The sequence below is a fragment of the Gracilinanus agilis genome, chromosome 3 (assembly GCF_016433145.1).
Source record: "Gracilinanus agilis isolate LMUSP501 chromosome 3, AgileGrace, whole genome shotgun sequence".
In the NCBI taxonomy this organism is placed as follows: Eukaryota; Metazoa; Chordata; class Mammalia; order Didelphimorphia; family Didelphidae; genus Gracilinanus; species Gracilinanus agilis.
The window spans coordinates 263,820,391-263,843,374 of record NC_058132.1 but is presented as its reverse complement, the minus strand read 5'-3'; the positions used below and the strand labels follow the sequence as shown (position 1 = coordinate 263,843,374).

Genomic DNA, 22,984 nt, shown 5'->3' with positions numbered 1-22,984 from the left:
CTGGCCTACATTAACTGCGATATATCATACTGTGTTCACTCAAGGACATTTCAAAGGACAGAACTAAGCAAGGAAACTAAGTGATTTCTCTGCTACAGCACTGGAGTATATCTGACTATAAAAAGACAGCTTGTTGAATCTTTTAACATAATCTTCTCCCAAGCATGTTGGGGGGGGCTAGAAAGATTTAGCTTGCTTATCATACTTTTCTATTTCTTGGACTCAATTTACATACGTACAAAGATGAATCTGAAATGCATGTACCAAAATATATTCAGAAAGAAGGCATGGCATGGATAAATGCTACCTAGAGCATAGAAAGTATTTAGATTGTGTGAAGTAGATGTGGCAAGTACTTTAAATGGGCTTGATGAAAATAGTGCTTAGTGTTTAAATAAGAGAAGATCATAGTTTCAGTACCATTTAAGAGTTTGAGGAAGACAAAAGGTGAAATATATTTTCAACTGAAATGAGAAGAAGAGAGCTCAATCCTGTTTCTAATCGAGGTGTTAGGAATAAACATTTCTGGAAATGTTTGGATATATTATAAAAAGTGTTCTTGGTAACCCAAATCAATCCTTATTATGTTGAGTTTCAGGCAGGTTAAGAAAGGGAAGTGACAAATTCAAAATATCTTTGAGCTGGACAGTTCATTTGTTCCACCATGCTTAAGAGACAAAAGAAAAAGTGAAATAGGCTTTGATTAAGTGCTTACTACATGCAAAGCACTGTGTGTAGTTCTGGGAATACAAAGTGAAGAGCAAGAAGTCCCAAAATGGATCTTATATAACACTTTGTTTTGTTCATTTCATATATGTATCTTTATATGTTATTATATATTACAGTTATCCATTTGTGAATCTTATTCCCCAATTAGTCTGTAAATTGCATGAGTAGGGACAGCAAGGGGGCACAGTGGATAGAGTATTGGGCCTGGAATTAAGAAGATTTGAATTCAAATACAGGCTCAGACACTAACTAGCTATGTGGTCCCAGATAAGTCACTTATCCTCACTTAAGCTTATTTTCCTCAACTGTAAAATGGGGATGAAAATAGCATCTACCTCACCTCAGAAGATCAAATGAGATAATATGTTCTTAGCACAATATCTGGCACATAGTAGGTATTATATAAATATTATATAGTTATTGTTATTATTAGCTGCTGTGATAATAAGTACTATGTCTTATTTGTACTTTGGATCTACCCCATTACCTAGCATAGCACTCTATATTTATTAGGATCATAATTTTAGAATGGGCACCTAAGTGGTATAATGGATGGAATGCTAGACCTGGAGTCAGGAAGACTCATCTTCTTAAGTTCAAATCCAGCCTCTGATACTAACTAGTTTTGTGACTCTGAGCAAGTCACTTAACTCTGTTTTTCTTAGTTTCCTTATCTGTAAATCATGTGGAGAAGGAAATAGCAAACCATTTCAGTGTCTTTGCAAAGAAAACCCCAAATAGGGCCATACAGAGTTGGACATGACTGAAACAAATGAACAACAGAAAATTTTTAGAGCTAGAAGGAAGGGGCCTTATAGGTTATTTAGTTGAAAATTCTTATTTTAAGTATCAGAAAACTGAGACTAAGAGAGATTGAATTGTTCAAAGTAACAGGAGGGAAGGGACAGGGAGAGGTTTGGAACCTAAGTCCCCAGGACTCCAAATGCAGTATTCTTTCTAATTCAACAGCAAGAACAGCACTCAGGTAACCTATCAGGAACATGATTCATACACTTTCTTTTCTAATCATTCAGTTCCTAGTCTAAATGACCCTTTTACAAACTATGAAGTGAACTTGGATGAACCATTAATTGAGATGTTTTGACATTGTGTACCTTGGACAGGTACAGCAGATGGCTAGTTATCCAGGCCCTGAATTGAACAGAAAAAAGGCTGGATTGCACTTGAAAAATTACATGGTAATGTTCATTGATTAGTTGTTCACTATGACAAAAACTTGGTTTTATTAACTCCAATATTTTTCTGGTCATGCTTTATGATTGTGAATCATCAAATATCTGTCTCCAAGGAATCAAAACCTCTCAGAGAAGAGTTGAATGATGAACATAACTAACTATGCATCTTTCTAACAATATTCAATGCCACTTTCAAAGTTCTTGCATTTACATAGTTTTTAAATTTCCCCCCAAAGCCTCCCCTTTTCCTAAGTTCCCTATTAATGTTGAGGGCCCCACTATCCTCCAAGTCATCCGAGTTTACCATCTTGTCATTGTTGACTCATCACTTTCACTCACACCATCCCTCCTCTCTATGTAATCTGTTGTCAGGGCTTGTAGCTTTTACCTACACTTTATCTAATGCCTAACAAAAATTCCTTCTGCTCTCTTCTGACATTGCCACCCCCTCATTTCATGCCTAAACTGTTGCAGTAGCCTCCTGGTTAGCGTGCCTGCCACAAGTCTTTCCCCACTCCAGACCATTCTCCACTCAGCTGTCAAAGTGATCTTCCTAAGGCACAGGACTGGTCAGGTCACTCCCTTAACACAGTAAACTCCAGTGACTTTCTATTATCTCTAGGATCAAATACAGGATCTCTGTTTGGCATTCAAAGCCCTTCAGAACATTACCTCCTCCTTTTCAGTCTTCTTACATGTTATATTCTCTCTCCTGTCCCCATGCCCCTGCTTCAATGTGTTCTCTGTAATCCAGTGGCACTGACTTTCTATCTATTTTTCAAGTAGGATGTTCCTTCTCTTAATTCAGAACATGTTCACTAGCTGCCCCCATTCCTGGAATGCTTTTCCTCCTCATCACTACTTCCCTACTTCCCTAACTTTCTTGAAATTCCAAATAAATTCCCAAATTCTACAGGAAGCCTTTCCCTATCCACCTTTGTTCTAGAAACTTTCCTCTGTTTATTAGCTCCAATTTGCCCTGTATACATATTGTTTGTATATGGTTGTTTGCATATTATCTTCCTCATTAGACAGTGAGCTCCTTGAGAGCAGGGACTCTTTTTGGGGGGTGCTTTCTTTGCTTCTATTAGACCATCTTTTGGATTAATAAGCATCCTTTTGGAAAAGGTAAAAAACCCTCTGGAAGGATCAGGAACTATAAACTTCACACATTAGAGGAAATTGGTTTAATCAAATTACTTTACTCCTAACATCTACTCTTGATGACTTAATCCAAAGAGTGAATGTTTTTGTTAAGTGTGAGGGGGAGATAGTGGAGAGCAGAGAACAGAGATTGTAAGGGCTTAGAGAAGAACTAAATGAGGTACCAAAGAGAGTGGCTAAGATAACATTTGAACTCTAGGCACTTGCAGGGAAAGGGAGAATGAGAAGATTGGAGAAATATGCAGAAATGGAGGAGGAGGAGAAGGAAATATGCATTTGTATACACATTACTACATGTCAGATGCTTTACAAATATTATCTCATTTGATCCCTATAACAATCCTGGGAGTAAGGCTGTTATTTATTTTTACAATTGAGAAAACTGAGGCAAAATGGTTCAATGACCTGCCCAGGGTCCCACAAATAGTAACTGTCTGAGATTGGATTTGAACTCATGTCTTTCTGACTCCAGTCCAGTGCTCTGTCTATTGTGACACCTAGCTGATAGCATGCTTACAAAAACAAATTCCCATTATTTAAAATTGTGCCTGGTAGGATGTTTTGCATGCAGTAAAGGAGAAGAAATCTTTTCCATCTTTCTCTTCCCTCCTCTAACCACATCCCTCTTTTATCAGTGTCTACTATATTTCAGTTTCATCACAGATGAAATGGGCTTCTGGCTGCTGGCCTGGAAACCTGACCTTCATCTAAAACACTATTTCTATGGAAAGAAAATGTTTTGACTTATAACAATTGAAATGCAAAAGAAATTTTGTAAGACAACTGGTTTCCATGGGGCACTTAATCTCTCTTTGCTTCAGTTTCATCATCTATAAAATGAAAGGATTAGACTAGATGGCTACTAAGGCCCCTTCAGCTCAAGCTTCTCTAATCTTGCCATGTAAAAGGAATTGTGCTAGGTTCTGGAACATCAAAGATCAGACAGAAGATAGTCCTTGCCCTCAAGGATCTCACAGTATATACATATGCACTAATTTGAAGAGGGAGAGAATGCTAACAACTCAATCATAAGTAAATACTTCTGAGAAAAGTAGTTAACACATGAATTAAGCCATAAAAGAACTTACAGTTTATAAGAAGTAAAAACGGAGAGAACTTATTCAGGCATGAAGAATGATAGCCTGAGCAAAGGCATGGAGGCCAGAATGATAGAATATTGAATCCAGGGAGCAGCAAGTGATAAAGTTTGGCTGGAATTTTGAGTGTATGAAAGGGAATAATGTGAAACGGGCCCAGAAAGATACATCAGAACCAGATTGTTAAGGTCTTTAGTAATGTAGCTAAAGAGTTTATGTTTTGTCTTAGAGGTAATGGGAAGTCATTAAAGTTTGTAAAGACAGAGAGTGACATTACCACACATAAGCTTGGTTTCAGTCTTAGCTTTGACACAAACAGTATGGTTATAGATAAGCCCCTTAAATATCTCTGCTCTCTAGTTTTCTCATCAACAAAATATGGAACTTAGACTGGTTGATTTCTGAGGTTCCTTTCACCTCCAATATTATAGGATAACCTGGGAATTCAGAAAAGGAAAAAATAGAACATAGAACATAGAAGCTTGATGTGTTATGGTGAAAAGATCTAATAATTGAGGCATAGCTAAAATTTGTATATCCCAGGATCACAGGGGAAGGAATTCCAGATAAGAGAAATAATATGAGCAAAGACAAAGAGCCCAGAACAAATATTGTATGTAAACTAAAATTTCATGTTGCAAAAGGAATACATTTTTCCCATGTGACATGGAAGGGTGTCCCTCACTTATAAAACTATATTCTTTTTATTTTAAAAGTCCTTACCTTTTGACTTAGAATCAATACTAAGTATTGATTCCAAGTTAGAAGAGTGGTAAGGGGTAGGTAATTGGAGTTAAGTGACTTCCCCAGGGTCACATAGGTAAGAAGAGTCTGAGGTCAGATTTGAACCTAAGACTTTCTGTCTCCAGGTCTGGCTCCCTATCCACTGAGCTACCTAGCAGCCCCCATAACTAAATTTTATTGAAGTGATATATATTTTACAGTTTTTAATAATAGTCCTAGAGAGTTTTATATATTATATCTTATCATATTATATATATTTATATACATTAGAGAATAAATTTATCCCAAGGACTGAATTTCGGAGGCAGATGACATGGGCAAAGTACTACCCATTTCTGTTTGCTCTTTTCATGAATGAAGGCTTTGGACTAGGTGATCTTTAAGGTTCTTTCCAGATAATAGATGCTATGATCCTAGCATTTCTTTAGAAATGGCATACAAAATAGAACTTTGTGTCCATGCAATCTAATCTTCTTCAAGGCCATTGTTAGAATTATGTGACATACATATAAATACACATCTGCATATATATATATATATTTACATATATGATATATATGCATCTGTGTAAATACACACATACACTAATGCATATATTTATTTTTCTTCTCTTTTTAACTTGAATGATTTTTTAAACTGTTAAAATATCTGATATTATCATAATCAAATTAGGCCAGTTACAAGGAGTGATCTTCAAGAGACAAAGATGAGAGTTAAAGGAGCATGTATGCTGGGAAAAGATATTTGCTTCACTTTGCATTGATAGATTGGCAAGCTAAAACATTTTACATGAAACTTTCTCAGTCTAAAGCTAATGTGTGGTTGCTAACCCAGGAGAAAAGACTTCATTAATTCTGCTTTTTGGAAAACTCCATTTTCCAATAATATTTTCTTCTGGATTGTTAAATTCTTGGAAAAATAATGTCCATCTTTCTTCTGACTTAAGCCTAGGTCTTTTCAATTAATAGATGGTAATCCAATCCATCTGCTGGCAAAATCACTACCTTTATTATTCAAGAAACATTTAATGTTTGTAAATGTAGAATATTCTTATTATAGTCAATTTATTATCCATTTTCCACTTTTTCCTTTGCCATATTAGAAAAAGCATGCCCTATAAATGAAAAATAGAGACATCTTTGAATAAAAGGCATGCAAATTTCACCAGAACTTTACTTTAGGTCTATCTTCTCTTCTGTAAGCTAAGACTACATAAAGCATGGCACAGAGGTGCTTAATAAATATTTGTTGGCTTCCCTATTGAATTGCATTTTTCAATTCCATTTCTATGGTTTGGGGGTAACAGAGTATCCCTATGAGTAATTTGGCAGCTAAAATATAACAGGTGCCTGATTATGTGGATTAACTTTCCAGAACTGGGAACAAGACCATGTTGTCTTTTTTTTTAACAAGACAGCAGCAATATCTTGGCTACTTGAACCATTTCCTCCATGCTCACATTTTAGCAGAATTGCTATCTTCTCTAAAAAAAATGTTATTTCACATTTACTTATTGGCCTTGTTTAATTCTATAGGAGAAAAAAACATCTTTGTGCAAAACAGTTTCTTTGAGGATACATGCTAGATTGGAATTCCCAGGGTGCCATTTTTCATGGTAAATCTGAATTGTAAGCTTTACTATTTAGATCATTGCTAACACAACATAAGAGACTACCCCTCTCCAACAATCCCATCCCAGACTCCCCATTCGCCAGACACCAAAAACCTGAACTCTAAAGATGAGAACAATCCTCTTCCCACATATCATACCACGAGAGGAAAAAAAAAAAAAGAAACCCTAGAATATGCCTCTTCTCTTTTCCAAAAGGTAACTCAGAGGGTATAAAACTTCATGCTCTTAACTCAGTGACTTCTAAAAAGCCCTGTCCATGGTCCTGAATCTATGTAAACTATTTGGAGAGCTGGCTTTCTTGTCAAAAGCCATTTGGAATATATAACTTTTCACGTTTCTTCCCTACCTCTATTCCATCTTTCAGTATTTTATTGAAATTTCCCTGAAAACAAGGATTTCCTTTCATTTAAATTAAGTGAAGACTAGAAGATCACTTATGTGAAATGTTGTAGATGAGATGCTTGTGTAGATACAGATTGAAATAGATTTTCTGAAGTCCTTTCCAATTCTGAATTTCTTTGATTCCAGGAAATGAATTGGAATCCAACAATGAAAAATAAGAGTTATGTTATGGAGATTGTTAGCCCCAATTATAACTATGGAATAACTGTAGAGGAAAGCTCAGTAAGACTCAGCTACATGCCCATAATCAACCTTTAAACATTCCACAAGAAGTCATGAAAGCTAAATCATCTTCTAAAAAGCCTTTGCTTTTGATCATTAGTTTCTTTGTTGAATTTGTATCTTTGTACATATATATTTCATCCACTAATCTAAAAGTCTAATTTCATAGCTGTAGTACAACTATAAATTTTGTGTTCTCTTACTACTTGGTTCATTTTTCTTCCTAAAGTACTAGCACTGCATAATCACATGGCATGGCATTTTGCATGTTTAAAATGACTGTTTAGGAATAAGAATAATGATACATCAAAACAGGTCACCCAAATGTTAGGATTTTTAGTTTGGTTGCATATATATTTCTGCCTCCTATTGTTATGAAAAATAATATTTATATGTTAAATATAATTCATTTCAAGTAGCAATGTTAAGCAAATCCTAAGTATTGCCTTTTTCCTCTTCCAGGTTTCCACTACTTTTCCACTACATAATTTTCCTTTTGTCAACATTTATGCTATTTCTATTTGGAAGAAAATGGATGATGGTGATAGGGTAGAAATATTCAACTATTATTCTACTTCTGTTTTCTTTTCCGAGGACCATGATCTTGTGACTGGATAAATAAAAAGCTAAAATAATTAAAGCTCAAATAATTATTGGGAAGTTGAAAACCAAGGAAGATAGTAACAGAACCTGTTTTTTTTTCAATGAGTTCAAGTCATCAGTCCAAGATGAACTGCACACAGGGCACTGAAAAAAACTAATGCATGTTATTGCAGAGTCATTACTAGTGACCTTTGAAAGATTGTGAAGAACAAGAGAAAAAGAATGGAAGTTGTTCTAATTTTGAAAAAAGAGAATAAAGTTTAACCACTATGCATACAAATATTCTAGTATACATTATTAAAGTAACATTTGGCAAGAACTTAGAGAAGTGGTGATTCAGTCCAATTCAATGAAGATTTAAGTATCCACTAAATACAAGGTACTATGTACTTTGGATGCTGGACTTAGAAATATGAAAAAGAATGTCTGATTTCAAGAATATTATATTCTCATAAGGATACAACATGTACAGAAATAACTAAATAAAAGATCGTTTGAAAAGAGAGAGCACTAAACTCTCATAGAGTCATAGAAGGTCATATACATAGTTATCTATTCTTTGTCAAAATATTTTATAAAATCTATCATGCCATCCTTATGGAAAGGATGCAGAGTTGTGAAGTTAGACAACACTACAGTTACATATTTCCATAACTAGTTGAAAGACTAAATCCAAAGAATAATCATTAATAATTTAATGTCAGCTTTAAGAAAGATTTGCTAGTGGAATGCCTTAGAACCCTGTGATATGTAGTATTAATTATTTTGATGAAGGTATAAATGCCACCCATATCAGACTTTCAAATGACACAAATCTTAAGGGAGATAGTTAAACTGATGGATGACATGATCCAAAGGAGTCTAGTGGCTAGAAGAATGGGCTAAATCTAATAAGATGAAATTTGACAGAGAAAAATGTGAAATCATATATTTAGAATGAAAAAAATTCTCATGTATGTGATGGGGAGGTGTGACTATACAATAATTCAAGTGAAAAAAGATTAGGAAGTTTTAGTGGATTACATATGAGTTAGTATCAACAATAAGTATTGGGCCCAGGACACAAGATGTAGCCATCTTATTGTACTATACCTAGTCACACAATAGCTAGATTCTTTTATTTAGTTTCTAATGCCATGTTTCAATGAAAAAACATAGAATATTGGGAAAAAATACTGAGTTTGGAGTCATAGATATTGCTCGGGTTCAGATCCCAGCTGTGCTGATGACTTTGTGTAAGTCATTTTACATTAATCCTCAGTTTTCTGTTCTGTAAAATAATATGATTTTGCTAGATAATTACTAAAACTCCTTCAAACTTCATCAGTGATGCTATGACAAACTGTAACACATTTAGAAGAAAGTAACTCAGTTGGTGAAGGAACTAGAGCCTAAAATACCTAAAGAACATCTAATGGTAATGAAAATAGGAAGAACAGTTATCTCAAATGTTGGAAATTTAAAATGTTGGATTTGAATATCTCAACATATAAACAGCTTATGTATTCTTTGGAACAAACCATACATGGTGAGCCAGTAGTAACAGTTATATGAGAAAAAAAGATGAACATTAATCAACCAGTCAATAAACATCTATTAAGTACCCACTAGGTAGAACACACTGTCCTAGGCTATAGGGACAAAAAGATAAAATTGAAATAGTATGTGCCCTAAAAGAGCTTATGAAGCATGCTCACAGAGATGTGACAGATTTAGGGTACAGAATGAGACATATATTTCAGTATTCAGTCATTGAATTAATTGGTTTTGCATGACTATGCATAGTTATAAGAAATTTAGTGAGTTTTTTTTTCTTTTTTCCACTGGAGTCAGGGAGTGAGAAGGAAAGAAAATAGATTTAAAAAATTTTAAACAGAATGGAGAAATTTTCTATAAATGTGAAATATCACATGTACTTTCAAGTAGGTTGATTATTACTAGATTTTACTATTACTAGTTTTATTTTACTGCTTTACTTTGTTAAAAAAGATCTCATAAGGTGGGAATAATCATAAATGTAAAAACAAAACACATCAATATAACAAAAACAAATTCAGAAATTAAATACATAAAATAAAGTTCATAGAATTGCAAAAAAAACAAAAAGTTAGTGAAAATAAAGATGTATTTTTCCTTCCAAAAAAGAGAGTTTACATCTAGTAGCATGTAAATATATAGATTTATAAAATTAATACAAAATAGATATGAGATGATTTTGAAAGAATACACTTGAGATGAGCCTTGAATTAAACTAGAGATTCTAAGAGGGGAAGAGAAGGAAAAAGGGAGGAAATTCCGTATGTGGGGAACATCAAGTACAAAGAAATGGAGAGGATAATTGGAACTTATATGAAAGAACATTTAGAAAGCTCTCTGACTCGATTGTAGCATTATGAAAAAAAGAGTAATACACACTAGGCCAGATAGTTATTGAAGGTTATTGAGTAATGGAATGATATGATTGTATATTGGGAAAATCATTTTGTCAGGTACATGGAGGAAGCATTGGAGTGAGGAGAGACTTGAGGCAGAACACAAATTAGAAAGGTTATTGCAATAGTTTTTTAGGCAAGAGGGATAAAGCTATAAATCTGGGTGGTGGCAGTGAAAGTAGAGAGAGAAGTGCTAATATGAGAGATGTAGTTACAAATGACATTTTACCAGTGATTGGATATGTGTGTGGAGTTGAGGATGTCACTGAAATTATGAACTTAAGAGACTAGGAAGTATTGTGGCAACACAACAGAAATAGGGAAATTCCAAAGCAGAGTAGGTTTGGGAGTGGCTGGAAAAGATAATGAGTTCTGTAGGGTAAGTTTGAGATGCCAATGCTTCATAAAGTATAAAATGTCTAATAGGACAATGGGGATACAAGATGGCAGCTCAGGGATAAGACTAGAATTGGATATGTAGAAAGAGTCATCCACATAGAGATGATAATGAAATCCATGAGAACATGGTTGCTAATGAGGTCCCTGAGAGAGACAGACAGGCAATAAGGCAGGCAAACAAAGACAGAGAGACAGGCACAGACAGAAATAGAGATGGAAAGAGTGCAGAGAGAAAAAAGAAATCCCTGAATGGAATGTTGGGATAAAACTGCAGGTAGGAAGTACAACACAGATGACAATTCAGAAAAGGACACTGAAATAAATAGTCAGGTAGGAAAAAGTGATATAGGCTCATTCTCACTAACACAATCAAATATAAATTCACATTGCAGTCTCTTTCCACTTAAAGGAAACATAATCTATAATGTTTTCAATGATTATAAATTACTATGAAATCTACAGAAGGCACTAGGCATTTAAAACTTTGCCAATATGATCTGGTTTTAAAAGTTTTTGACTTTGAGGTATATATAATAAGCCAACTTAATTATTTTGGCTTCCATACAATCATGTATTTTGTACAAATATCCTGTACTTTTAGAGAACCCCTTGTCTTGATTTGAGTTAGGGGAATCCTCCCCGACACTCAGTTATCAACATGGGGAGAATCTATTTGTTAGCAAGATTTAACATGTAGAAAACTATCTTGAGGGCAGCTAGGTGACTCAGTAGATAGAGAGCCAAGCTTGGAGATAAGAGGTCCTGGGTTCAAATCTGGCCTCAGATCCTTCTTAGCTATGTGACCCTGGGCAAGTTACTTAACCCCAATTGCTTAGCCCATACCACCCTTCTGCCATGGAACTGATAGTATCAAATCTAAAACAGAAGGTAAGGGTTTTTTTAACTGTCTTGAGCCTTATATATTGTTCATGAGATCATGGATGATGACTACATCATCAAGGGGACCAAATGACTTTGTTCAAATGTCCCATGTCTCATGTCCACAGATTGTATTTCAATCCCAGTAAGTCATTACATAAAAAAGCATGTCATGTTTCTCCAGGAAAGATGGGGAAAAGTGCATGAATATTACTATTATAGGAAAAATGAAAAGCTTATTTTGCTGAGAGTGGTCTAGTACTATATTTGCATATAGGCACATTTATTTTTCTCTTAGGTACAAGAAATAAGTGCTATTAAATAAGTTCAGTTGTTGCTTAAATAGCTTTGAACTAAGAAAAAATGTTAAGGAAGGAAGCAAATAATAATCACATATATATGTGCATATATGAATGTGTGTGCAAATATATACATAATATGTATGTATATGTTGTTTTAATGTTTAAAAGGATTATCTACATTATTTCATTTGCAACAATAAATCATTTGTTCTTTATACTTTATAAATACAAATTTTGTAATTGCATTAAGAGACTGCTGTGGGTGAGTCATATTGGAACATCCCTCCTTCTGACATCTGACATGGTTGCATGAATTAGCCTTCAGCATTCTGCCTGATAGCACCCTAGAGGATATGATTATATTCTGGTGTGACACATATTTGATTGTCTTCTATGAAAAAAAAAGAGATTTAATTTTCTATGAAAAGTTATCAAGATCAAACCTTGATGAAGCATGTGTTAATCCAGAAGCCAGAGTATATACTCTTGCTTCTTATGACATTAGTGGCAGAGGCAGTGGGGACAGGGGCAGAAGAATAGGGGAAAGGAAGATTCCAAACTATATAAAGCCTTCACAGACTTTGTTCTGTTATTTCTGTCACCCGGACCTTCAGTTTGATCGATGAAACCTGAAGAAATACTGTTGATGAGAAGAAAAAAGTAACCCCAGGAAATCCTTCCTTTATTTTCACATTCTCTCACTTGCACAAAATACCTGATTTCTGTCTTCTCTGATTCTAAACTACTGGTCTTGCTTCTGCCCAAATAGAACACATTACAAAAAAGGACAAAAAGACCACTAGTAACATAGCATGTTGTCCTTCACTGAATTTTGTTTTTGGTGACTGTGAAACACTATATGCACTCACCCTGGGGTCAAAACCATCTATAATCTTTCCCAAATCATCAGTTGAAAGCAATGATCTGTAAACAACATGCAACTCAAAGCCATTATCATGATTATTTTAATCAATTAAAAACATTTCAGATTTGCCAAACAGTTTACAGTATTTATTCTTATTCAATAGTATTGTGGATTAAACCTTTGATGCCTTAAAAAGAAGTATAATGGCTCAGTGGATAGCACCTGGCCTGGCATCTGGAGGTCCTGGGTTCAAATATGACCTCAGACACATCCTAGCTGTGTGACCCTGGGCAAGTTACATAACCCCAGTTGCCTACCCCTTACAGCTTTTCTGCCTTGGAACCAATACTCAGTATCTATTCTAAGACAAAAAATAGGGGTTTTTAAAAAAATAAGGAGCTTGGGGACAAATTTTAGCTATTGTCAGAGATAAGGGAGTTTAAGAAGGCAGAAAAAAGTATAAAGCATTGAGTTCTGGTTTTAACATTTACTAGCAGAGTTTGACTTTATAGACAAGTCACAAATCCTTAGTTTCTATTTCTTCATATAATAGACTTCTTCTTTCCTTCCTTCCTTCTTACTTTCTTCCCTTCCTTCCTTTCTCTCTTTTCATTTAAGATAATAATATATGTATTATATTAGTTATTGTGATGTTCAAGTGAGATATTGGTTATCGTGATGTTCAAGTGAGATAAAACATAGAAAGCATTTTAAAAATATGTAGGGCTATTTGAATCTGAGGTATCTTCTTTCTTTCTTTTTTTAATAATCCTTACCTTCCGTCCTGGAGTCAATACTGTGTATTGGCTCCAGGGCAGAAGAGTGGTAAGGGCCAGACAATGGGGGGTCAAGTGACTTGACCAGGGTCACACAGCTGGGAAGTATCTGAGACCAGATTTGAACCTAGGACCTCCCATCTCTAGGTCTGGCTCTCAATCCACTGAGCCACCCAGCTGCCCCCTCTTCTTTCTTTTTAAGTGCTGTTATAACACCCATTATTTGCTAACTAAAGAAGTACCTTGCCCAGATTGGTTGTGTCCATGTGATATCTTTTTTGACTAGCAGGGGACAGTATTTCAAGAGTTAAAGGCTGGAATCTGAAGCCTTGTTCCATTTAGTCTTGTTGAACACACTCCATTCCTTTATCTCTTTTTGGCCAAAGTGAGTACATATGATGGATACAGTACTAACAAAGTTAGAACTTTTAATGAATGCTTTTATCTGATAATTTTCTCCCAGAATCAAGAATCTCACATCCTATAGTCCAACAGTTTTCTGTCATTGGAAAATAATTGGGCAGCATTCATAAAGCCAATTGGAATTTTTTTTGAATCTTTTTATTTTTTAAAACATTTATTAATATTTATTTTAGAAAAGTTAACATGGTTACATGATTATGCTCTTACTTTCCCCTTCACCCCTCGACTTCCCCATCTCCCCTGGCTGATATGCATTTCCACTGGTTTTAACATGTGTCATTAATCAAGACCTATTTCCAAATTGTTGATAGTTGCATTGGTGTGGTACTTTCAATCCCCAATCATGTCCTCATCAACCCATGTATCCAAGCAGTTGATTTTCTTATGTGTTTCCTCTCCTGCAGTTCTTCCTCTGAATGTGGGTAGCGTTCTTTACTATACGTCCCTCAGAATAGTCCTGGGTCATTGCATTGCTGCTAGTACAGAAGTCCATTACATTCTATTTTACCACAGTATATCAGTCTCTGTGTACAATGTTCTTCTGGCTCTGCTCCTTTCACTCTGCATCAGTTCCTGGAGGTCTTTCCAATTCACATGGAATTCCTCCAGTTTATTATTCCTTTTAGCACAATAGTATTCCATCACCAGCATATACCACAATTTGTTCAGCCATTCCCCAATTGAAGGGCATGCCCTCATTTTCCAGTTTTTTGCCACCACGAAAAGCATGGCTATAAATATTTTCGTGCAAGTCTGTTTATCTATGATCTCTTTGGGCTACAATCCCAACAATGGTATGGCTGGACCAATTGGAAATTTAAAGAATCTTACTCCATTGTAGTAAGACCAGGGATGGCCCTAAGCAAAATTGTGAAATAGGTTATTTGTTTCCACTGCAACTTTATTCCCTTTTATGTTCAAGTTCCCCTCCCCACAACCCCATTTCAATTTTATGTTCTCCCAAAAGAGGAAGCCCTTAGGCCTTCCCCAGTCTGTTTAAGCGGTTTCTCCTCATCTCAATTTAGCATGATACCCAAGGTCCCATGTTTCAGGTCTTAGTTTTCTCCTTTCCTCTCAGCCCTTAGCAAAAATATTATAATTGTGTCTTACTTGTTCTTTCTGCCACTGACTCAGTGCCACTAGGTGACTAGTTCAGCTAATCTGATAAACTGGTTTTAGCTGAGGTGTTAACGGCTGATGACACTTCATTTGTCACTTCCATTCTCTATATATGTCATTTACATTTTAACTATCTTCAATGGGCTTTTATAATTAATTATTTTAAGAGGAGTGAAAAAGTGTGGGGACTTGAGATACCCTGCAGAGCAAATAAGGGAGATAATTTTAAGCAAGCAAATTCTTTCTTGGGGACCCTCAGGTCATATCACAAAGGAGTTGCCTATCTTGCCTGCTTGTAAGATCAGTCCTACTTCTAACAATAAATTGAAACTCTCAAAACACTCAACCTACTATCCAACTACCTCTTCATAAATATTGGGAGAAGTCAACTCTCACCCTACTGAGGAAAATCAAGGCCATATGATACACTTACTAAATATTTTTCCTCTCCACATCAAAATATCTTTGTCTTTCAAACAGAGGTTAAGTGGCATGCCTGTAACCATAGTGTCTAAGGCCAAATTCAAACTTAATTCTTCCTAACTCTAAGTCCAGCATTCTATCCAATGGAGCACTTAGTTACCATGATATTTTAACATGGTAAATTTAATTTGTACTTTTAAAAAGAAGTAAGAGATGTTCATGATTTCACATATAATCCTTTCTGTCATCATTGTTTCTTGTGTACTGAATATTCATATTTTTAAGCTTATTAAAAAGAATATAAAATAAAAAAGCACCTTTGTCTTTGCACATCTGTTTTCTCATTCTTTAATTGTTGAGCTTTTTTTTTCTTTAAGGCTGATATCTGGGATCAGCTTTTCTACCCAAGATCTTATTCTTGTGCTAACTCCCTAGGAATCTCACTCCCAGGAGTATCTTTCCCTTATACAGCTTCTTGAGTCTTTTATTTTATATTGTCCAGAACAAGTACCCTCCATCTTGTAGGAAAAACAATGGGAAAATAATCATTTGACCCAATGGCTTATATAGTTTTTCACAATTCAGTTCATCTTTTTTATTTGCTTACCACTGCAAGGCATTGTGCTAGATACTAAGGAGATATAAAAGGTATAAGGCATAATTCTAGCCCACATGAAACTTATAGAATAAAGCAGGATGTCTCTTCCATATCTTGAAAATCCCCATAAAAATCTTTGACTCTTCCCTGAGAAGTCTGAATTTTTTTATGGAGTGTTTACAGTATCTTGTAAAATTTAGATAAAGTATTTGGCTATAGGCTATATGAAGATCTACATTAACATTTTTGAGTATCGTCTGCTGGCTTTTGTGTTCCTTTTGCAAACTTTAACTTTTTAAAAAGCGTATACATTTATGATATTAAATGACAAAATATGTTGATGCTATACAATACTCTGTATATTTTCTGAGCTTCTAAATTTTTTTCAGTGTCATCTGCTGGCCTTCACATGCCATCTGTGTCTTCCACCAAACTCCCCAAATATTCCTATTTAATTTCTTATACCAACCTGCAATATATTACACTGCAATTGGGAAAATTGTGATATCAAAGGGAAACCTGAATGAATTTTCCCCTACCAGCAAACCTTGGTCTTATCTCAGTGAGGTCTAATTCAAATTTTAAGCTACCATGATTATCAGGATCCTACATTCCAGATCCCCTGTGATAAGAAGAATGAAGGATTTCTTTTGTTCCACTGTTGTGTACCAAATAGAGATAACAGAATTCATAAAACTAGGATGATTTTGGATCCACTAAAATTCGTATTATCTAATTTTAACTGAATCTTCATAGCATCTGGACAAAATTATCATTCCACTCTAATTGATTCTCCTTTTCTAACAATCATCACTCCAAACCTTTACCAACATCCCTTTTCCATGCACTTTCAGCTATAGATTTTGCCTTATAAGTAAGTGAAAAAAAAGGAGGCCATTCCTTAAGAGCTCTCCTCTCTACTTTTTAACTCACACCACTGATGCATCTTCTCCCATTATAGTTTCCCTCATTCTAACTTGGAAGATGTGACTCTACTCTTAGTCATGATAAATCCTTCTTCATGAACCCTTGATACCATCTGCTCATATCTGTTCTAAGACTGCTCCTACTGTCATCCTCACTCTGTTACCTTCACTTACCACTTCATCTTACCTCATTCTCTGTCTACTTATTCTTTCTCTGTGATAGACATACTAATGTCCCCTCAATATTAGAATCACTCATTTGATTCTACCATCCTATCTAGCTATCATCTATATCCCTCTTCTTTGTGGCTAAACTCTTTGGGAAAGCCATCCGCAATAAGTTTTTTTATTTCTTTTCTTCTCACTTGATTCAAAACCTTCTACACACTAGCTTCTTTCCAATGTTACCAATGATAACTTACTTGCTCGGTTTAATGGCTTTTTGTCAATCCTTTTTCTTCTTGACCTCTCTGTAGCATTTGATATTTTTGATCATCTTCTGCCTCTTCTCTAGGTTCAAATATCTCTGCTCTTTCATGACTACCTACCTCTTTTATTGCTCCGTTACAGTCTCTTTTGCCAAATCTTCATCTGGAATATATCCACTAATCATAAGAGTTTCTCAAAGCTCTGTCCTCTTGTCTTTTTGCCCCATATTATTTGGTTATCTTATAACCTCTCATGGGTTCAATTATCATCATCATTATGCAAATTATTCCCAGAACTGTAGCTAAACTCTCAAATCAAAAATGCCTTCCAGACATCTCATACTAGATATCCCTTAAGTGTCTCAAACTCAACATGTACAAAGTAGAATTCATTCACTTTCTTCTAAATCCTCCCCTCTTATGAATTTCCTTTCTAGCAATTAGGCATTACCATCCTTCCAGTAACCCAGACCCAAAGCCTTTGATTCACCCTCAACCCTTCCCTCTCACTAACCCCACATATCCAATCTGTTGCCAAATTTTATTGTTTCTATCTTTGTAACATATCTCACATATGTCCCCTTCTCTCCACTCACACAGTTACCATCTTACTTTAGTCCCCTACCAGCTCTTGTCTCAACTGTTGTAAGAGCTCTTTCTAAGTCATCTCTGCCTCAAATCTCCCATACTCTAATCCAGTGGTTCCCAAACTGTTTTGGCCTACCACTCCCTTTCCAGAAAAAAAATATTACTTAACGCCCCCTGGAAATTATGAAGCTATTTATTGAACTCAGAATAGAATGTAATACAAAAAAAGTGTGGCTATCACTGCCCCTCTGGATCGCTGCAACACCCACAATGGGGCAGTAGCGCCCACTTTGGGAATCACTGTTCTAATCCATCCTCTGCTCAGTTACTAAGGTGATTTTTCTAAAGCTTGCATCTGACTATGCCACATTCCATGCTCAGTAAGTTCTAGTAGCTTCCTATTAATGCTAAGATTAAATATAAGCTGTTTGGCATTTTGAGGAATTTATAACCTATCCCTTCCTACATTTCCAGTCTTCTTATATTTAAAATGCTACTACACACATTGTACATTCTGCCATACTAGCCTATTTGCTCTTCCTTTAACATGGACCTCCATCTTCTAACTATTCCTTTGTATTCTGACAAGGGATACAACTCACAAAGGTAGCCATAGTAGAGCAATAGGGGGATATATTCAAATTTGCCATCACAGAATAAAGGCAAAGTTTAACTGATTTAGGTTCATGGTTCTAGGATTTGATAAAGAAAAGGGAAGGAGTTGGGAGAGAAGGGCAGGTAATACACTGAGAAGATACCTGGAGAATGTAGTGAGAAAAATGAATTATTGCTGAGGCTTTCCTTAAATAGTGATAGAGTAGAGTTAATAACCAATCATCAGAATACATCCCAGGGCAGAAGTTTCTCCAGGAGAATATATATCTTTTGAATCTTCAGAGTTGCTTTCATCAGATTAAGAATGGTATGAACCTGTGTTTCTTAAATGGTCCTACTCTTAGCTATCAATTGACAGATAGGGTCAATTCAGCCTAAATGACTTTATTAGCTAAAGATACAATCACTTCCTCAGCCCAGAGTCAACAGTCAGTGAACCTGCTCAATCCTCTTTCCCCTCGGGGTTGGTCACCAAAATCACTATAATTATCGAAGAGTTCATTGGCATATTAAGACCTATTTTCCATTCTCCCATAGTTGGACACAAGACCATTTTTAGCACATTTCCTAACCCTATTCTTTTTTTTTGGAAAAAGGAAGAAATAAATATTTTCTTCCTCAGTTGGAAATAATTAGAGTAAATTTAGAAAGGAACTAGAAAACTTTAGTTTTTTTCATGATTTTTTGTTCTGTACAGTCAGAAAACTTATTAAGGAAATTCCTTAGAGTAAACCTGAATTTGATAATCATCTCCCCTTCACTTCATTTACTGCCTTGTGATCTGTTTACCCACCCAAGAATCTCCACCGTCATGCTTTTTTTAGCTACCTGTGAATCAAATTGCCTTAAGGTTCTCAAAACTGTACAAAATAGTCAGAATACTTCCCTTTAGGGTTTTTTGTTCTAAATTATGTGAAACATATCCTCATAGACACATCTAGATGCTTATGTTCAGGTGCTTTGCTCCAGACCATTCCTAGAACACTTTCTTTCCACATTTCTGTGTTGGATTCCCAATCTTTCTCAAAGACCCAGTTCTATCACTACCTCTTCCATGAAGTCTTCCCTGATTTCATCTTTCTCCTTAAATTCCTTGTTCCCTAATTCCATGTGAACTGGAACAACCTGAAGGAATTAATGCAGAGTGAAAGGAGCAGAACCAGGAGAACCTTATACACAGAGACTGATACACTGTGGCACAAGTGAATATAGTGAACTTCTCTACAAGCAGCAATGCAATGAACCAGGACAATTCTGAGGGACTTACAAGAAAGAATGCTAACCACATCCAGAGAAAGAACTGTGGGAGTAGAAACACAGAAGAAAAACAACTACTTGATTACATGGTTCAATGGAGATATGACTGAGGATGTAGTCTCTAAATGATCACCCTCGTGCAAATACTAATACTATGGATATAGGTCTTGATCAATGACACATGTAAAACCCAATGGAATTGCACATTGGCTACAAAAGGGGGTTAAGAGGAGGGGAGGGAAAGAACATGAATCATTTAACCATGAAAACATTTTCTTAATCAATTAAGTAAAAAATTAAAATTAAAAAAAATTCCTTCCTCCCTGCCTCTATCCTTTTCTTCCTTCCTTCCATCATTCCTCATTTCTCCCTAATTTCATTCCTTTGTTACTTTCTTTTTTCTTTACTTCCTTTTATTTTCTTGAGACTAGGTCTTCCTATCTTGCCCAGGCTAGAAGTACAGTGGCCATACTGATCAGAACAAAAACTAACCGTATTGATACTAGATTTAGTATAAATAGACAATCAATTTGATACACTGGAGCTCAAGTAATACACTAATCTCAGACTCCCAGTTTCTGACATAAGCCACTATGCCCGACTACTTAAATTTCTTAGAGAATTTTGTCTATGTGATGACTGTCCTCACATTCTCTATCTAATCACATACATGTTTGTACATATGCTATACCTTTCCCCACCACCCCTGGCCCATTAGGTGAAAAATACCTTGCAGCTAAGAATAATTTCATTGTTCATCTTTGCATCTCTAGTTCCTAGAGCAAAAAGACAATAAATGCTTATTGGATTGAATGCAAACAATCATCATTTATAATTTATCATTAAAACAATATACTTCATTTTGAAGCAAAATAATAAGTTGTAGTTCACTTCATGATAAGTACTAATTCTTTTCAATAGATTATGTTTCTTTTTTCATTTTTAGTAGCACTAGCATTTTCCAACCTCACCCTAACATTAGCAATTAATAGTACTAATGATTTTTATATTTTGCTTGCTTAGTTCAAAATGTCTTCTTGATGTAAAGATTGCATCTTAAAAATAAAAATGCATATGCACAACTAAATTGATGGGAAATTTAAAAAAAATGAATACTCTAACTGGTCCCCTCTATAGTCTATCTACTTCTAAATCATAAACTGCATAAAAGCAGTCACTATGACTTAGTTATCTTTGTATGTTCCCTAGGACCTAGCCCAATGATATAAGTTAATAGTTATTAATATTATTATTTATTATAATTCGAATCAATATACATAGTTATTAATATAATGTCTACTAATTTGCTTATTAATTCAAGTTCCCTTAGAATAGACTCAACTTAAAAAAATTTTGTCTTTAGCTTTATTGAAAATGTTCCATTTCTCCTGTGGGTATCTTCCTAAGCAATTTAGTTCCTGTATACTGGTTACGAATCATCGAATAAACTGCTCATATTAAAGTAGACTCATGGAAGTAAAATACGTTTTTAATGTCTGCAAAATTTTGAACTAGGTTTTTTTTTTCTCTATCACTCTGCAGAGAAATGATGAAGAAGCTGTTGTAGATAGAGGTGGAACTCGCTCAATCCTCAAAACACACTTTGAAAAGGAAGATTTGGAAGGTAAGGGCTTTCTTTCACTGAGAACACATTTGATTTGATTTCAGGATATTTTATCTTAGCCAGAAATGTTATGGTCATATATCTATTGTTTACTATTAGGACAAAATAATGGTAAAATGTTGTAGTACCTGGAATGAGGGAAGTAGTTGGGGAGGCAGAGAGCTTCATAGGTAAAAAGTTGTAAGGAGCTTTAAAGGACATTTAGAACAACTCCCTTATTTTACATAAGTGGAAAAGAGGCATAAAGCCCCTATATGACTTGCGCAAGGTCACAAAAATAGTACACAGCTGGGATTTGAACCCAGGTTTCCTGACTAGCCCCAGCTCTCTTTCCACTCCGCTTCACAAGGAAGAAATAGGTGGCAGCGGAATGGGTTGAGTCAAGGCCATTCATTGTCAAAGGAAGTTAGTAAGTGGAATTGGGGGGGGGTGAGGTAATCATACAGTCAATAATTAGTGACAATGTCCCCCTTAGCTCTTCAGTTAGAAAACATAAACCAAATGACTCAATCTGGATTTTCTATTAGATTAAACAGTATTAATATCACCACAACCCATTATCCATAAGACAAAACTATTCTTTCCCCTGTCCAATCTGAATTCACATTCCCTATTAGTGGGTGACAGTCTAAGGCTTGTTGAATTCTTATTCTCAAAGACAGGAAGAACCAGTAATAAAAATAGAAGTATTTTGGTTTTTTTTGCTATAGTCCTAAAGTAAAAGAAGTAGGCAAGAAGGCACCAAGAGGCCATATTCTCTACAATAAAGAGAAAAGAAGAAAGGGTCTTTGCAGTTCAAAAAAGGAACATGCTAAGTTGCAATGGAGACACAGACACAAGTCCTAGTGCATTTGCCACAAGAAGAAGAAAAGATGATTTGTTCATTTACCAATGGATGCAAATTGAAATTAAACAGAATGAGAAAACCTGAAGGGCTCAGTTGGGGCTTAAACCAATAGAAAGAGTAACCATATTATTGAGATTTACTAAAGTGTGGAATTATAAGTATTGATGTTCTAATAAACTATTTTGAAAGGAAATAAAAGACAAAGTTAATTTATCGGTTTTCCAAGCTTTCATACTTTTTTCCCTCCAGCTCATGCCAAATAAATAAATCTGCTAGCATTTGTTGGATACCACACTGGGTTTCACTGTGGTGCACAGAAACTACAGCAAATAGATTTGAGAAGGCCTCTTTTCCCCTTGATTTTGATCCATGGAATTTAATTCTACTGAATTAGAAAGAAAATCAAGGAAATTGTGTTAATTAGTGTTTTAGAATGGGGAAATAATCACCTAGAAAGAATTCCTGGTGCAGGGATTGCTGGATGAGTTAACCACTTCAGGGAATTAGTCACTTTTATAAGTGAACACTTACCAATAGAGCATCATTTCATAAATGACTATTGTAGTACATAAAGTGGTCCCTTAGTGAACTGAGGAGGAAGCTCCAAGGTGTTTAATACACTCCAGGCAATTAATTCATCATAATGGCTGCTAGTGAATGTTAGCTGTTTTACATTTGAAGGAAGGCAATAGG

At 35.3% G+C, this 22,984-nt stretch overlaps 1 protein-coding gene across 1 annotated transcript in view; it reads left to right on the top strand.

Moving 5' to 3' along the window:
* SLC4A10 (solute carrier family 4 member 10) overlaps positions 1–22,984 on the top strand; it is a 257,844-nt gene that overhangs the window by 16,610 nt on the left and 218,250 nt on the right. The window contains exon 2 of the mRNA XM_044669107.1: positions 21,363–21,444. Coding sequence (XP_044525042.1) covers positions 21,363–21,444 — 82 coding nt within the window. The remainder of the gene's footprint in view (positions 1–21,362; positions 21,445–22,984) is intronic.